Source organism: Polyodon spathula, chromosome 7 (assembly GCF_017654505.1).
Source record: "Polyodon spathula isolate WHYD16114869_AA chromosome 7, ASM1765450v1, whole genome shotgun sequence".
NCBI lineage: Eukaryota > Metazoa > Chordata > Actinopteri > Acipenseriformes > Polyodontidae > Polyodon > Polyodon spathula.
Genome location: NC_054540.1, coordinates 50,508,683 through 50,523,195, shown reverse-complemented (window position 1 = coordinate 50,523,195; position 14,513 = coordinate 50,508,683). Strand labels below are relative to the sequence as shown.

The 14,513-nt window shown below is 36.2% G+C and overlaps 2 protein-coding genes across 13 annotated transcripts in view; one reads left to right on the top strand and one right to left on the bottom strand.

Annotated features, from left to right (window-relative positions):
• Positions 1-406: 406 nt before the first annotated feature.
• Positions 407-2,973, top strand: LOC121318713 (NTF2-related export protein 2-like). Its single transcript, XM_041255691.1, has 4 exons — positions 407-599; positions 1,025-1,111; positions 2,100-2,244; positions 2,686-2,973. Exons 1-4 carry the CDS (start codon positions 573-575, stop codon positions 2,868-2,870), a joined length of 444 nt encoding a protein of 147 aa, XP_041111625.1. The 5' UTR covers positions 407-572; the 3' UTR covers positions 2,871-2,973.
• Positions 2,974-10,786: 7,813 nt separating this feature from the next.
• Positions 10,787-14,513, bottom strand: part of LOC121318711 (long-chain-fatty-acid--CoA ligase 4-like) — a 35,136-nt gene continuing 31,409 nt past the window's right edge. For all 12 annotated transcript variants that reach the window (XM_041255681.1, XM_041255680.1, XM_041255688.1 and 9 more), the window contains one exon: positions 10,787-13,772. In XM_041255681.1, the coding sequence (XP_041111615.1) occupies positions 13,615-13,772 (158 nt within the window). In that variant the 3' untranslated portion in view covers positions 10,787-13,614. The remainder of the gene's footprint in view (positions 13,773-14,513) is intronic.

Here is a 14,513-nt window from a genome sequence, read left to right as displayed (position 1 = left end):
TGTCACGTATACATAGCCAATTAAAAAAAAAAGAATTCACAACAGTATTCAGTTCTGCCTAGTAACAGTTCTGCCTTTAACCAATCAAACAATCGCTGTCTGAGCGCCGCTCCATCGAGTGTTTGTTTCCTGGGGGATAATTTGTAATGTGGGACCGACTCAACGACAAAGGGCTGGTATGGGCATTTTTAACAAAGATATTTGCACTCAAGAATACAACTTTTTAAAACAAGCTGATTCGAAATCTTGTTAGTACCATAACCTATGCACAACAATGCAGTATTTCAAAATATTACCCCTAAAACTATATCTATAACTCTTCCTCATGCATTGAATTTAGCAATCGTCTTTTTGTTATTGCGCATGTGTTGTTTGTGTTAGTTCTGCGCAAGTCACTTATCGCGAGAATGCCTACGAGATTTTATAACTCGGAAGTTGTCAAAACAATGCTGCATTTTTTAAAAGGATCTTTGGTGAAATGATGCGATTGACAGACAGAGTCTAGATTAGAAAACTACTCTGGAGCATTGTTTAATCGTAACAGCCGCTGTTAATTTAATCGCGTGGAACAAATGGCTTTACCAACGACAACCACAACAGTAAGTTTGTTAAATATGTTTATCGTACAACTAGTTACTGTATCTCATGGTTACCGTGTGGTCAGCGGGCGCACATGGGCGGGCAAGCGCAGTACACGGGGTACCACGTTTTAACGCGTACCGCAAAGTATCACCACACTGGTCGTGCATTTTGTGTAAATTTGGAATTTTAAATTGTTTTCATATTTTATATATGTTAGATCGTTATCTGGATTAATGTGGGTTTCAACAGTGTGCATAGATCACAGCTGTTCAAGCTGGTATCAATAACCGTTTACAACAAATCGCAAAACAGACATAGATTTCTCAGAAGTTATATGAGCAGTACGGTAGTAAGCTTCCAGTTTGTATACCCCAAGTAATTTGCAAGTTGCAAAACACACAGCGTTTTATTAATTACGTTTTCTTCCATGCTTTAATTCTAGGATTTTAGAACCCTTGTAGACCAGGCATGCAGAGCTGCTGAAGAATTTGTTAACATCTACTATGAAACGCTGGACAAGAGAAGAAGAGTGAGTGGTCATTTAAATAATGATTTAAGAAATGGGACGATTTCTGTTGTGTTGTTTAAAATCAGATCTGTAGTATAGATTGGTGTGTGTGTGTGTGTTACTGCAATTCAAAAAATAACAATTTAGACGGAGGCAGAACCTTTACTTTCCTGGCGATACAGTACACATTTGTGGCTACTATATGTGGGGAAAAAAACACATTGTGTCATCATTAACAACCAATAGTGGTGGAAAGAATAATATGCAGGATTCTGCGGGTAACACTAGTCTAATAACTGCGTGTGTAGTGGTTAAGTTGCTGGTTACAACCAAGCCTCTGTCCCATTACACCAAAATATGATTAAGATGATATATCTTTGTTACAATAAACCACAAGAAGATTGATCTGGGAATTGGATGAAAGTGGTGTAGTGAATACCAAAACCCATATTTAAGGGAGTTCCCGCCAAGACTTACTAAAGCATATTTAAAAGATATTTTAAAAAGGGAGAAAGAAAAGTAAGTTCTCTTGATTTTTAAACCACTGTAGGTAAATGTGCCAGGATGGTAGTAGGAGTTCAAATGGTGTGAAGTGGCAATCCCAATTGTTGGGAGCATGGCTTATTTAGCACGGCTCTTGGTTATACTGGTCATAATCCTGCAGGGTACACTTTGGTGAGTGAGAGTGCATCAGGTTCCATTGTGTTGCCTCAGTTGAAAATACTGGCAGCACTGATGTTATAATAACCTTGACAGGATATTATTTAACCCTCTTGATGGTTCACTTCAACTATCAATCAATGTGGATATTCAGTTATACAGGCCAACAAAAGCAGTGCATGAGTATAGAGCACAGTTCAGTTATGTTTTGGTACAGTGGACTGAATAAAAGCTACAAAGTTAAATATATTTTAGTTTCATGTAGTACTTATTGTTTCCTAATGTAAATAGAATTAGTAAAAAGTACTGTGTTTGTTGTGTGAAAGTGCAGTTTTGTTTTTATTTTTAGGTACTGACCAAACTTTACTTGGATAAAGCTACCCTAGTATGGAATGGAAATGCTATTTCAGGACAAGATGCACTTGGGGAATTTTTTGAAGCGTTGCCCTCTAGTGAGTTCCAGGTGCAGTCACTGGATTGCCAGCCTGTCCATGGTAAGGAATTGATGTGTTTTTGATGTGGGACTATGAAAAGGTTGGTGTAGAAATGGTACAAACTGTATTCCAAAATCAAGCCATGGTGTGGGTTTCGGCAAGACAAGGGTCGGAAACTCTTTCATCGGCTCTTTATCTGTCTGTCTATCTGTCATACTCCAAATGGCAAGGAACAGACACCAACTGTGCACTCTATTTCTATACAGATATCTTTTGCTCATTTCAGTTAGTTACTGCAGGTTTGATTTCTAGTTTACTGTAAAATTGTGTGAGTCTCAAATGGTTTTAGATAAAAAATAAAAATTGTAAGGTTGTAAAAGACCATGTTGGGGTTTGTCAGATGTGTCAGCGTTTGTATTATAGCTACTCTGTGTACCATATTGTGACTGCCCATAATCCTACTGTTGAGTGATTTATTTTGTAATTTGTTTTTTGTTTTAGAACAAGCAACTCAAGGTCAGACAACGGTGCTGGTGGTGACAGGTGGAACAGTCAAATTTGATGGGAACAAACAGCGCTATTTTAACCAGAACTTCCTCCTGACTGCACAAGCAACCCCTTCCAGCTCCCTCCCTGTCTGGAAAATTGCTAGTGATTCTTTCCGCTTCCAGGACTGGTCTAGCTAATGCTACTGAAGATGGTGTATTTTTCTGCACATTTTAGATTTGCTTGTTAAAAATATATTCTTTCATTTTTAATTTGTTTAAACTATTTTATAAGTTTCATTGATTTCTTTCAATGATGATTTAGTTTTTTTTTTTTTTTTACTTCTCCCTTTTTAATTTACTTTAATTGTATATATTGTAAATAAAATCCCCTTGCCTTTAATCTGTGACTAGTCCCTTTTATTTTTTGTTGAAATCTGGCCATGCTCTGCAAGCTGATTGCTCATCTGTTGTGTGTCTGGGTTCTGGGTGCTGTCAACACTGGTGCTTACTTTCCATATCTTGTGTTTTTTTGTCAGGCTTTGGTCTTCTGATAGGGGGGTATATTCTGCAAATTGGCATCAGACCATGTTTCAAGTTACAATAGTAAGATTAGTATTCAAGATAATAAATAAACAGATGCAATTAATTTAGCACCAAATCTAATTCTACTTATAAGTTATGTGAGTGTGAGCTAGATATGTACACCAGTAATGGAACTAAACTAAGAACATTTAAAAACACACAGACAATAACTCAAGTATACAGCAGAAAGTCACAGGAACTCAATATGCAGATATATTGGGTAAGAGGTAAATGTCATGGTCCTCAACATTTCTAGTATACAAATATGAGGTTATTACCTGAGATGTATGCATTGACACTGTCGAGTAACAGTTATGAAAGGGTTATTTTTTTTCTTGTACGATACCTATGATCACACTTAACAGAGTGCATATCTAATATTGTAGACATTATTAACATTATGTACAATAAAGTACTCATGTTTAATACATGGTCGCATATCCTGCATGCAATGATTGCCTGAAGCCTGCGACCCATAGACATCACCAGACGCTGGGTATCTTCCCTGGTGATGCTCTGCCAGGCCTGTCCTGCAACCATCTTCTGTTCCACTGGCCCTAAAAAACAAGCTGAGACTCCACAGAACAGCCCAGCTTCCAAAGCGGAGCGCAGATAAACAGCTCTGTTTATTTCATTTGAAATAGTGACTTACTGCTCTCCGAATTGGCATTGGCATACAGTGCAGTACGACTTACAGCAACAGAAAGAATGTTGGTGCAGTACAGAAAACGTTACATAATAATAATAACACTATGTAACACAATTTTTGTTCCTGGGTAGTAAGTGTTATTTCCTAATTGCTTATGCCTCAAAAGTATAGAAAATGGCTATTATTCCCCACAAACTTTGCTTTTGTGACCAGGACAATGATATTTTGAAATGTACCCATTTCCAATGAGAAAATGGGCGAATTTGTGTCTTTTTGTTCACATAGTCAGAAAAAAACAACATATGAATCCAAATTAACATGTATTTATACTAAAGTAATAGAAAAATGACTACAAAAGATTTAGAAGTGAGTAGTTTTTCGAGATTTACGATTATACTGTAAATCACTTTCACGAATCAGCCCCCAAATGTAGTCTCCCATCATGTTCTCGTTATACTGTAATTGGTAGCAGCGTTCAAAGTCCATTTATCCTGGTAGAAGCGCTCGCCTTGCTCCTCCGAGTACGCTCCCATGTTCTCCTTGAATTTACCAATATGAGCATCAAGGATATGGACTTTGAGGGATATCCTACAGCCCATTGTGCCGTAGTTCTTCACCAGAGTCTCAACCAGCTCCACATAGTTTTTGGCCTTGTGATTGCCCAGGAAGCCCCGAACCACTGCGACAAAGCTGTTCCAAGCCGCTATCTCCTTACTAGTGAGCTTCTTGGGGAATTCACTGCACTCCAGGATCTTCTTTATTTGTGGTCCGACGAAGACACCGGCTTTGACCTTTGTCTCAGACAGCTTAGGGAAGAAGTCTTGAAGGTACTTGAAGGCTGCCGACTCCTTATCTAGAGCTCTGACAAATTGTTTCATAAGGCCCAATTTGATGTGCAGTGGTGGCATCAGCACCTTCCGGGGGTCCACCAGTGGCTCCCACTTGACGTTGTTCCTCCCCACAGAGAACTCGGTCCGCTGTGGCCAGTTCTGCCTGTGGTAGTGCGCCTTGCTGTCCCAAAGGCAAAGATAGCAGGGAAACTTGGTAAAACCGCCTTGGAGACCCATCAGGAATGCTACCATTTTGAAGTCTCCTATGACCTCCCAGCCGTACTCATCATACTTCAAGGCGTCCAGCAAGGTCTTGATGCTGTTGTAATCCTCTTTGAGGTGCACCGAGTGAGCCAGGGGAAGAGACGGGTACTTGTTACCATTATGGAGCAGCACGGCTTTGAGGCTCCTGGATGAGCTGTCAATGAAGAGGCGCCACTCATTCTGGTTACAGGCGATTCCAATTGCCTCGAACAGACTGGTCACATTGTGGCAGAAGCAGAGCCCATCTTGACGGGTGAAGAAGCTGGAAAAAGGTTGGTGACGCTTCCTCTGATCTGCGACTTGCACAATTTCATCCAACAAGTTCCACTGCTTGAGCCTAGACGTCAAAAGCTCGGCACTGGAGTTGGTGAGACCAAGATCTCTAATCAAGTCGTTGAGGTCTTTTTGGTTGGGGTAGTATGAGTTTCTCTCCTCAGCTCCACCTCTGAAATTGTCATCTGGATCTACAATGTCTTCCTTGCTCTCTGACTTGCTGCTCTCTTCTAAAGCGGCTGCTCTCTCTCCGGAGGAGTGGGTACTGGGAGCTCATGGCAGTGTGGCACCGGGGCAATGGATGAAGGAAGGTCCGGATACGTGATAGCAGGTGCATTCTTGCCAGTCCGACGTTTGGAAGGGTCCACCATGCAGAAGTAGCAGTTGCTTGAGTGGTCAGTGGGTTCCTGCCAAATTCTTGGGATAGCGAACTTCATGGCTCTTTTTTCCCCTCTGTAACATCCTACAAAAATACATTTATTTCACCCATGCCTAATGTGTAAGAGATTCTCGCAACATTTTTTCATATATATTTTTTCAATAACATTGAAAAACGTAAAACATTTTAAAATTAAAAACTTTTACAATTTTAAAAATTTTAACAAATTTTATAACATAAAATTCCGAGCAACAATTGTCCATCTTACCTTCCAGAGGTTTTTTTTGCAGTGCTCGCAGGTGAAATGAGGTGCCCAGGGTTTGTCTTGATCCTCGACAGGCATGCCGAAATATGTCTTGTAGGCCTCACACATCTTAGCAGATGCTTCCACGGAGTACTTTTTCGCTCTTGTCTTGACAAATTGGCCGCAGACATAGCAAAATGCGTCTGCCAGATGCTTGCAGCCTCTTGATGGAATCTCAGAAAAATGCAGATATGTATTCACTTAGGCAGCTGGAACTAAACTGAACTGGTGGGCTTAAGGCCCCTGTATTTATACTACTATTTATATTACTGGAAAGTTCTAGAAGTTACTCCAAGTTTACTCAGCACTGAATCTATCTGGAATGTTCTGGAAAATAAATTAAATTTATTTTTAGTAAATTTCAAAATATCACTGTCCTGGTCACAAAAGCAAAGTTAAAAAAATAGCCATTTTCTATACTTTTGAGGCATAAGCAATTAGGAAATAACACTTACTACCCAGGAACCAAAAAAAAAAATTGTTACACAGTGTAATCTTTATATAGCACCTTTCATAGTGTATTACCATCACAAAGCATGTTACGAGATACAAGACCAGGGTATGTGAACTATGCATCAGCTGCAGAGTCACTTACAACATCGTCTCACCCCAAAGTCAAAGCACAAGATTCAGTGGCTTGCTCAGGATCACACGTTGTGTCAGTGGCAGAGCTGGGATTTGAACTGAGGATGTCCTGGTTGCAAGCCCATTTCTTTAACCGCTGGATCATAAGCATGTTCCATGGTGATTAAATATAATACAATTAAACTAATGATAAAAAAAAGAGACTCGGGAGGGGGTGTATTAGTTTCTAGATCATTTAGATCTAGTACAAGTACTTCGTTGCGTTGTGTGTTTTTGCTAAATGTATATGAAAAAGCTAACGTTGTTTTCCTAATATGGACCGACGCTATGACGTTTCAAGGGAGATCTGAGTCACGTAATTACAGGACAGCATTATCATTATTTTTGACACACAATGCTTTTTATACGCCCACGGTACCAGTGTCAATGCAGAATTGGCTATTGTGTAAAAATTCTTATTTTTCCATTTCCAAACAAATCCTTTATTTGGCATTAGTTTTAAATAATTGAAATAATTTAAACAGGATAAGTGCACAATATCTTGAAACATTTATTATCAAATCAATTTCATGAATCCGAAATGACAGGAACATTTGAATTTTTAATATCATAAAAAGAAAAGATACATTTTACCTTTTACTTTGCACATTTTCATAAGGAATTAACATTTAAAAAATAGTTTGATGAAAGAAGAGTTATAGTTTGATGGTAAACCGTTACAAACAAATATTTTAACTGCAAAATGTTTGTCACAATATCCAGAATGTGGTTTGTGTTACAGTAGAATATGTTTGAAACAGCAATGTTTCTGGTTTGTGACTAAGCATGCTATCGATCTAAGCATATATATATATATATATATATATATATATATATATATATATATATATATATATATATATATATATATATATAATCCAGCTACATACATAGGCTATATAAATAGTATAAAAATAGTATAAAACTGGGATTCATGTTCAATTACAGGGTTGCTAACCAAATCATTTTCTGCATTCACTCTGCGAAACACATTCGTTATAATAAGGGTAGTTGTTGCTGAGGTTACTGTATGTCCATAAATATTTGCGAACAAATAGTTGGCGAATCAGACTCATAAAACCAATTTCTTTCCAGCAGTGCTGTGTTGTTGCGCCTGTACTACGTTACTTCTTACCGTGGGTATTATAGTCCCGTGGCTTTGTTAAACTAAATCGTTTGTAGGAACACATAAGGCTACATATGCTACAAGCACAGAATTGTCGCATTTGAAAAGAAACAAATATACTACAGTATTTACAAAGTCACCACAACGTCTTTTATCCTATTTTAAAATTAAACATGTTAGGGTTTTCAAATGCATAATGGAGCTCCCGCATTCCTTCAATGCACGGTAGTAGCCTTCAAGTTTTCATTATATTCCATGACATTTCCGTTCTTGGGCGTTCCTGTTTTCCTTTTGGCACGAACATAACCATTAATGATGTTGTGCCACGTTTAGCTAAAGGTCTGGCAGTTGCTACGTCGGGGCTATCAATGTAGGTAGGCCAGAGTAGCGGGGGTACTTTATGACGCAGGGCAGAGGTCAGAAAAAAAAAAAAAAAAAAAAATCATAAACGATACCAACAGCACCACGCTTGTATTGCAATAAGATGCATCATTAAGTGAATTTTAATAGTACTGTTTCACTCGCGAAAATCACATCAACATGTCTCAAAAACAATTATGTTTTTACTTATCCTCAATGATAATTATCGACGCCGTAACCCTGCTCATCAAAATAATCTCTGTGGATTGTAGTTTCTTCACTAATGAACAAAAAAAAAAAAAAAAAAGTTTTACAGTTTTGACAATAAACAGTTAGGCTACATGTCCTGTATTGTGTTCTTCAGTATAATTCTGGATTTTCAGTCTCTGATGTTTTATTTAGTATAGTCTACTTTCCTACAAAATAGCAACTAAAGCAAGTGTTCAAACTCCACTCTGTGTTTGTCGTCTTCTTGTGGCGCTTTTGCGGGATCAGCGACGTTCCAGTTCTTCTTGATGTAGATGTGATAAGGGTCGTTCTTGTTCTCTTTCAGTGTGGCTTTGGAATGAGAAAGCAGCAGTGCTACAGCAAGAACAGCGTAAAATATAATTATGACTAAAATGAACAAGTGGGCATGTTCGTTGTTCTTCGTTTGTTGTTCCTTTGTTCTATTTTGCAACACTTCCAAAATTCCATTCAAATAAACGGCAAAACGAGCATCTTCAGTTAAATTCATTTCAACTCGGAGTAAAGTAAGATACCCTGTACACAAGTAATTGTAAAGCTTTTCTGCGTTATTTCCTTAACGCACATATAGTAGATATATTCCGTGGTTGGATTCCATAAACGTTGCTTTTATTTGAGACTGACTTGTTGCGCCCTGTAGAGAAATGTTTAGTGAATTTCCTTCCAGGAAAGTCCTTCCAGATGTGCTTACAGAAACAACGCCTTTTTCTCTCTGTCAAAAAACAAAAAAAATTTAAACCAAGATTTTGTCGCAGTCAATGGGTTTAACCCAACTTGTTCTAAAGATATAGGTAACCACCGTTGCGCAACGCTGTATCAGGGTCACATATATATATATATATATATATATATATATATATATATATATATATATATATATATATATATATCACTGTGAGTCACACAGTGATATGGTTTACCAATTATATATAATTTTGTTTTTCTTCTCCTGGAGCATTTCAGTAAGCAGCTATTATGTGTCATACAACCTCTTTCAGTTTCCATCATTTCTTTGTTTTTATTAGCAAGCTCATTGTGCGTAACAATACACGTAGAATGGGGTGGATTTTCCATTTACAAGCTCAGCAAGGTAGTGAATTTAACTGCAGATTTTTTTTTATTATTATTTCATATTGGGTTAGTATTAATCGTTTCAATATTAAGTGAAGTTATTTTTAAAATTGGATTGGCAGGTGAGTTTGCAAATATGATATGAATATTTAAAAAGGACAACTTTGTGGTAAATAGCAGCATCAAAACATCACAATAACAAAGGAAAGCAGGTGTTGAACCACTCTTAATAATGAAATCCCTTTTAATAATAGAACTGAACTCTCTTTTCTTCTGAATCAATATACAAACTATCCAACCTCATTTCACAAATGAGTTTAAAAATCTCTCTGAGGTTATATAAACTCTATTAAATAAGCATATATCTGAAGATAGATGGGACAGTGCTGGTATCACAAGAATGGCATTGCAATGCAAGGGATGCACTGATCAAAACTAGACTGAAAGCGGATTCTGTCAAAACCACAGAAGAAAAAAAATAAATTCAGTTCATAATGTTCTACCATTTTACAAAGCTCAAGGGAACATAATGTATAAAATAGGAACAACTTATCATCAGTTATTTTGTTCAGAGCAACACATTATTATTATTATTATTATTATTATTATTATTATTATTATTATTATCAACTAACATCTAATAAACTCATTATTTTGGCTTATTTATAAGACGTTTGTCATGAAATAACTTTTCATTCAAAAAGCAATATTGTTTCCCAGAACTATTTTACAATAACCTTTATATGGAGTTGAAATATGTAGGCAAGGCTGTGTGCAAACTGAAGACACACTGACACACACACCGACATTTATTCTGAGACTGCCTCCGCTATCAGTCAGCCCATATTAAAAGTAATTAAAGCAAACAAAATAGTTCCATCAAATTTTTTCACCATATACAATAATTGTATAGGTCTCAAATGTACAGTTTTGAAAGAAACACACATTATAGCAACATGTAATTTCATTTTAAAACATGGTATCTGGTCCTACACTAGATTAAAGAAAACTCTGTTTGAAAGACATGCCTTGACTGTCTTGTACTTTTCAACTCATTTCACCCAGAGAGTGATATTGTCCCCACTCTTTCACTGGCTTCTTCCCAGTCAATAAACAGCTGCTTTTCCAATAGACTGGCATGCTTGTAGACACTGCTGAGGTGAAATGATCCAGGAAACACTTTACTGTGTAGACCACAGTACTGTTTGCATTGGGCACTTAAACAGATTCTTCATTCTGAATTTATATGGAATTAACTGAAAAAGCAGAAGGGTATTTATAAAAATTTTTTTTTTTTTTTAATTCAAAAACAAAAAGGCTAATAAATGTACAAATTTCAAAATCCGATCACCCAACATGCATTTTGTACGCCAGCTGGATGCAACAAATATAAAAGCTATTCACACTTTTGGTAATGTATTTATTTTATTACAAGATATTACACACAAGTTATCTTTGTTTCAAGTGTTGTACAACTTTAAATAAATGATAAACATACATCACTCTCTGAACTGTTACCTATGTAAACCATGTGACATTGCATCCGTTACTTTTTGCCATCAGTTCATAAAAATGTGTTTGATGAAAACAGCTATTACTGTGCACTACACTAGGACTCCAATAAAAAACAGAGATCCACAACATCAGTGTACTTGTGTTAACTTGTAGCATAAAGCAGAATGCTAGATGCAAAATGGGAAATACAAACTTTTTTTTTTTTTTTTTTTTTTTTAACCCGGCTGTAATGTTACTAACCACCGAAGAGTTGAACTTTTGGTCTGTTTCTTCCTTGTGCAACCTGTTTACATAATATTATCGAAACATAAACAGACCACCAGGTAACACATTCATTATAAAAAAAAAATATATATTATTATTATTTAATAATAATTCATTGGAAATATTTTACTGCTTCTGAATCCTCTAAAAATCAAGTAAAATCAGGCTTTTCCATACAAACTTTCAACATTAAATGCATTTCATTAAATTCATTGCCCAAACGATCAGAAAATCTGCAGGAGGGTGCAGGAATTTGTTTTTGTAATTTATGATTTGGTAGAGCCAAATAAATCTCACTGTAAAATATTTGTTGATAATTGAATTGCTCATATTCCATTGCTCCAAAATACATTCTTTATAATAAGAAAACTACAGAAGCTATCTTTGAAGGATTGGGTTTTAAACGCAACAATGGTTTGTGCCATTTAAACCAAGTGTGTCGAAGAAAGCAATAGCTTACTGCAAAGCAGGTTTTTATGAACATATGGACAAATGTACTGGCAGAAACAAATGGTGTTTCTGAAAGTTTAAGCAATGTTTAGCAATATACAAAACACTAACACGCACACACATACAGCATAAATATAACCCAGCTGTACTGCTTTTCTATGTATAAAAATTTTCAAATGTAGAGTTGGTTAACTAAACCTGCAATTACAAATACATTAATACAGTATATTAGGCAACAGTGAGAGGACAAGAGCAAAATTAAAAATTGTGAGATTTGTTTTTACACAATGTACCATGTAGGGAAAGCAAACAGCGAGGGCTGGAAGATTTCTATCTTCTAAATCTGTCTTTAAGAAATGAAGTAATCTTAAAAAAAAGGATAACAATGACTTTAAAATTCATCTTATGTGCACTACCAGCATTATCATTGAAGACTGAGAATGACTTCTAGTCATTGAATTTATGAAGTTTCTTACAGTATTTCAAGAGTGATCATGGTCCCCATGTGATGCATATTTAAAAAACACAATATATTAATTTCCTGTGTAGTACAGTAGCTTAGATTAACTCCAAATGTGGTGATCTGGTATTAGGAATGTCATAGCACTGTATTTTTTTGATCTGAATAACCAGATCATTAGCACAGCAGAAGGGCGGCGTGTGATAGCATTTGTAATTCAATAAGAGATCATAACATGTAATTTTCTTGGCTATCAATTTCTTCAGTAAGATTATATAGACCATAACAGCATAATTAGTCACTGATTGAAAGGGCCAGTGCTCAACACAATACAGATGCCATTATTGTAAGCGTATCCAACACAAAAAGTAATGTCCAGAAAAATGCTGTCACCGATAGTCTCTTCAGCATTTCTCATTTATTTTAAAAAGAACATTGCAACTGAACTTACTGTTTTGTCAAAATTCTTCAACCAATTTTGCTGTATCTGTTTCTAAACATACAGTTTAAAAAAAAAAAAAGGTTCTATAGATACCAACATTGAAAACGGCCACCTCTTTCAATTTGTGTGATGCAATATTAAGACTGGACACTAATACTCTTCACCAGTAGTTTTTTTCTAGTTATATAACAAATGCAGTATATACTTAGAAACAAATGTGGAACGTATGTCAACTGTACTGGTTCCCTAAGTGTGGTAATATATCTAAATAAATAGTCACACCCACAAAACATTTAATTTCTTGGAACTATTGGTGAAATAAAGCATGACATAAAATTAAAATTAAATTAAATTTGGATAATTTTGCACTAATGTGAATACACATTATTAAAGCAATGCTACATTTACAAGTCTGGTATATGACAGCACAAAGCTACGGTGTCTTTGGTGAGAGGAATTATAATATATTAACAGCTTTTTTTTCTTAAAAGCAGGCATGGTATATTACCATACATTGTTCTTCATCTTATTTATGTGCCATAAAAAAAGACAGACATCAGGATCTTTTTAAGCTTGCCAAGAATCTCCCAATACCTACTCCCTTTTACAAGCTGAAACATATTTGCAAAATGTACAGAAGATTCATATACATAATTAAAATCAAGAGTTTAATTATTTCAGTTACAAAAGACGAGCGAAGATAACATAGAAAATGAATGGCAGTTTTAAAATAGTATCACCAGGTCCGTCCCCTCCCCCACAACAAATCAAAACCAAGACAGAACACTTTAAAACAGTTGTTGTTTGTTTTTTTTTGTGCGTTTTACATTTAAAAAGGACGATGACATTAAGAATTGCACTATGAAAACACATTTGGCCACTCAACTGAACTTGTTTTTACAATAAATGTGTTTTGTATCTAGTGTGACTTGAATCCAGACAGCTTTATAAATAACATTTAAATATTTAATTTCAGAATAAAAATTTCACCAGGTCGCAGTGCTTCAGAGTTTAAGGGTAATCACTTTTGCTAGTTTCTTTTTTTTTTTTTAACCAGAACTTTACACACAGTCCAGCCCAGTCCCTTCCCCAAGAGGGCAGCTCTATTTCCCCCCATACATTCTGTCAATATCACTGAGGTAATGGTTCTTCAGCTCTTTTCGCTTCAACTTGAAGGCGTCCGTTACCAAACCTGTCTCCGGGGTCCAGGGTTCTGGGCTCAATCGAACCTTTACTGGGATTTCAAAACCCTGAAGTTTTACTGTGGATAAAAAAGCCGATTAATCTTTTTGCCCTAAGTTTTACTGCACAGTGGTTTTGACTACTGTCTATTAGGTTACTGGTTAAGTTGAAACCGAAACAGACGAAAAGCAGTACATTAATAGTATATTGTAACTAACCAAATAGTTCCATGCATTTTCTCCACCACCACATCAATGTGCAGCTTTTTAAGAAACAACATGTGTTTCCATTTAAAAACATGATATCTGGTTCTATACTTGGTAAAAGAAGCCATGCTTTTAGACTGTCTTAAACTTCCTGGGTTATTTTACCTGGGGGGGGTGACATTGTCCCCACCCCTTAACTTGCTTTTTACCTGTCGATAACCAGCAGCTGCTTCCTCTACTAAACTGCATGCTTTTAAATATGCTTGGATCCAGAAGACACTGTTGTGATGAAATAATAACCCAGGGAGTGTAAACAGATACCGTAAGGCATATAAAACAGATCTAGTACCAGATATCGTAAACATGAAAATACATGTGTTTTGTTCAAAAATGCATACTTGGGACCTTAAGCTAATCACAGTGCAAAAAGGTAAGATTTACGAAATTATTTTGTTATCTATAAAACACTCATATTAACATATTGCACCTTCTAGCCATCAGCTAAGAGGGGATAACAGAACAGAAGTCCGACCGTCACAAAATCTCCTTTAAAAAGTTCATTTAATGGACGTTATGAGCGGAGACCATTGAACAATGCTTAGAACGGCCAAGGT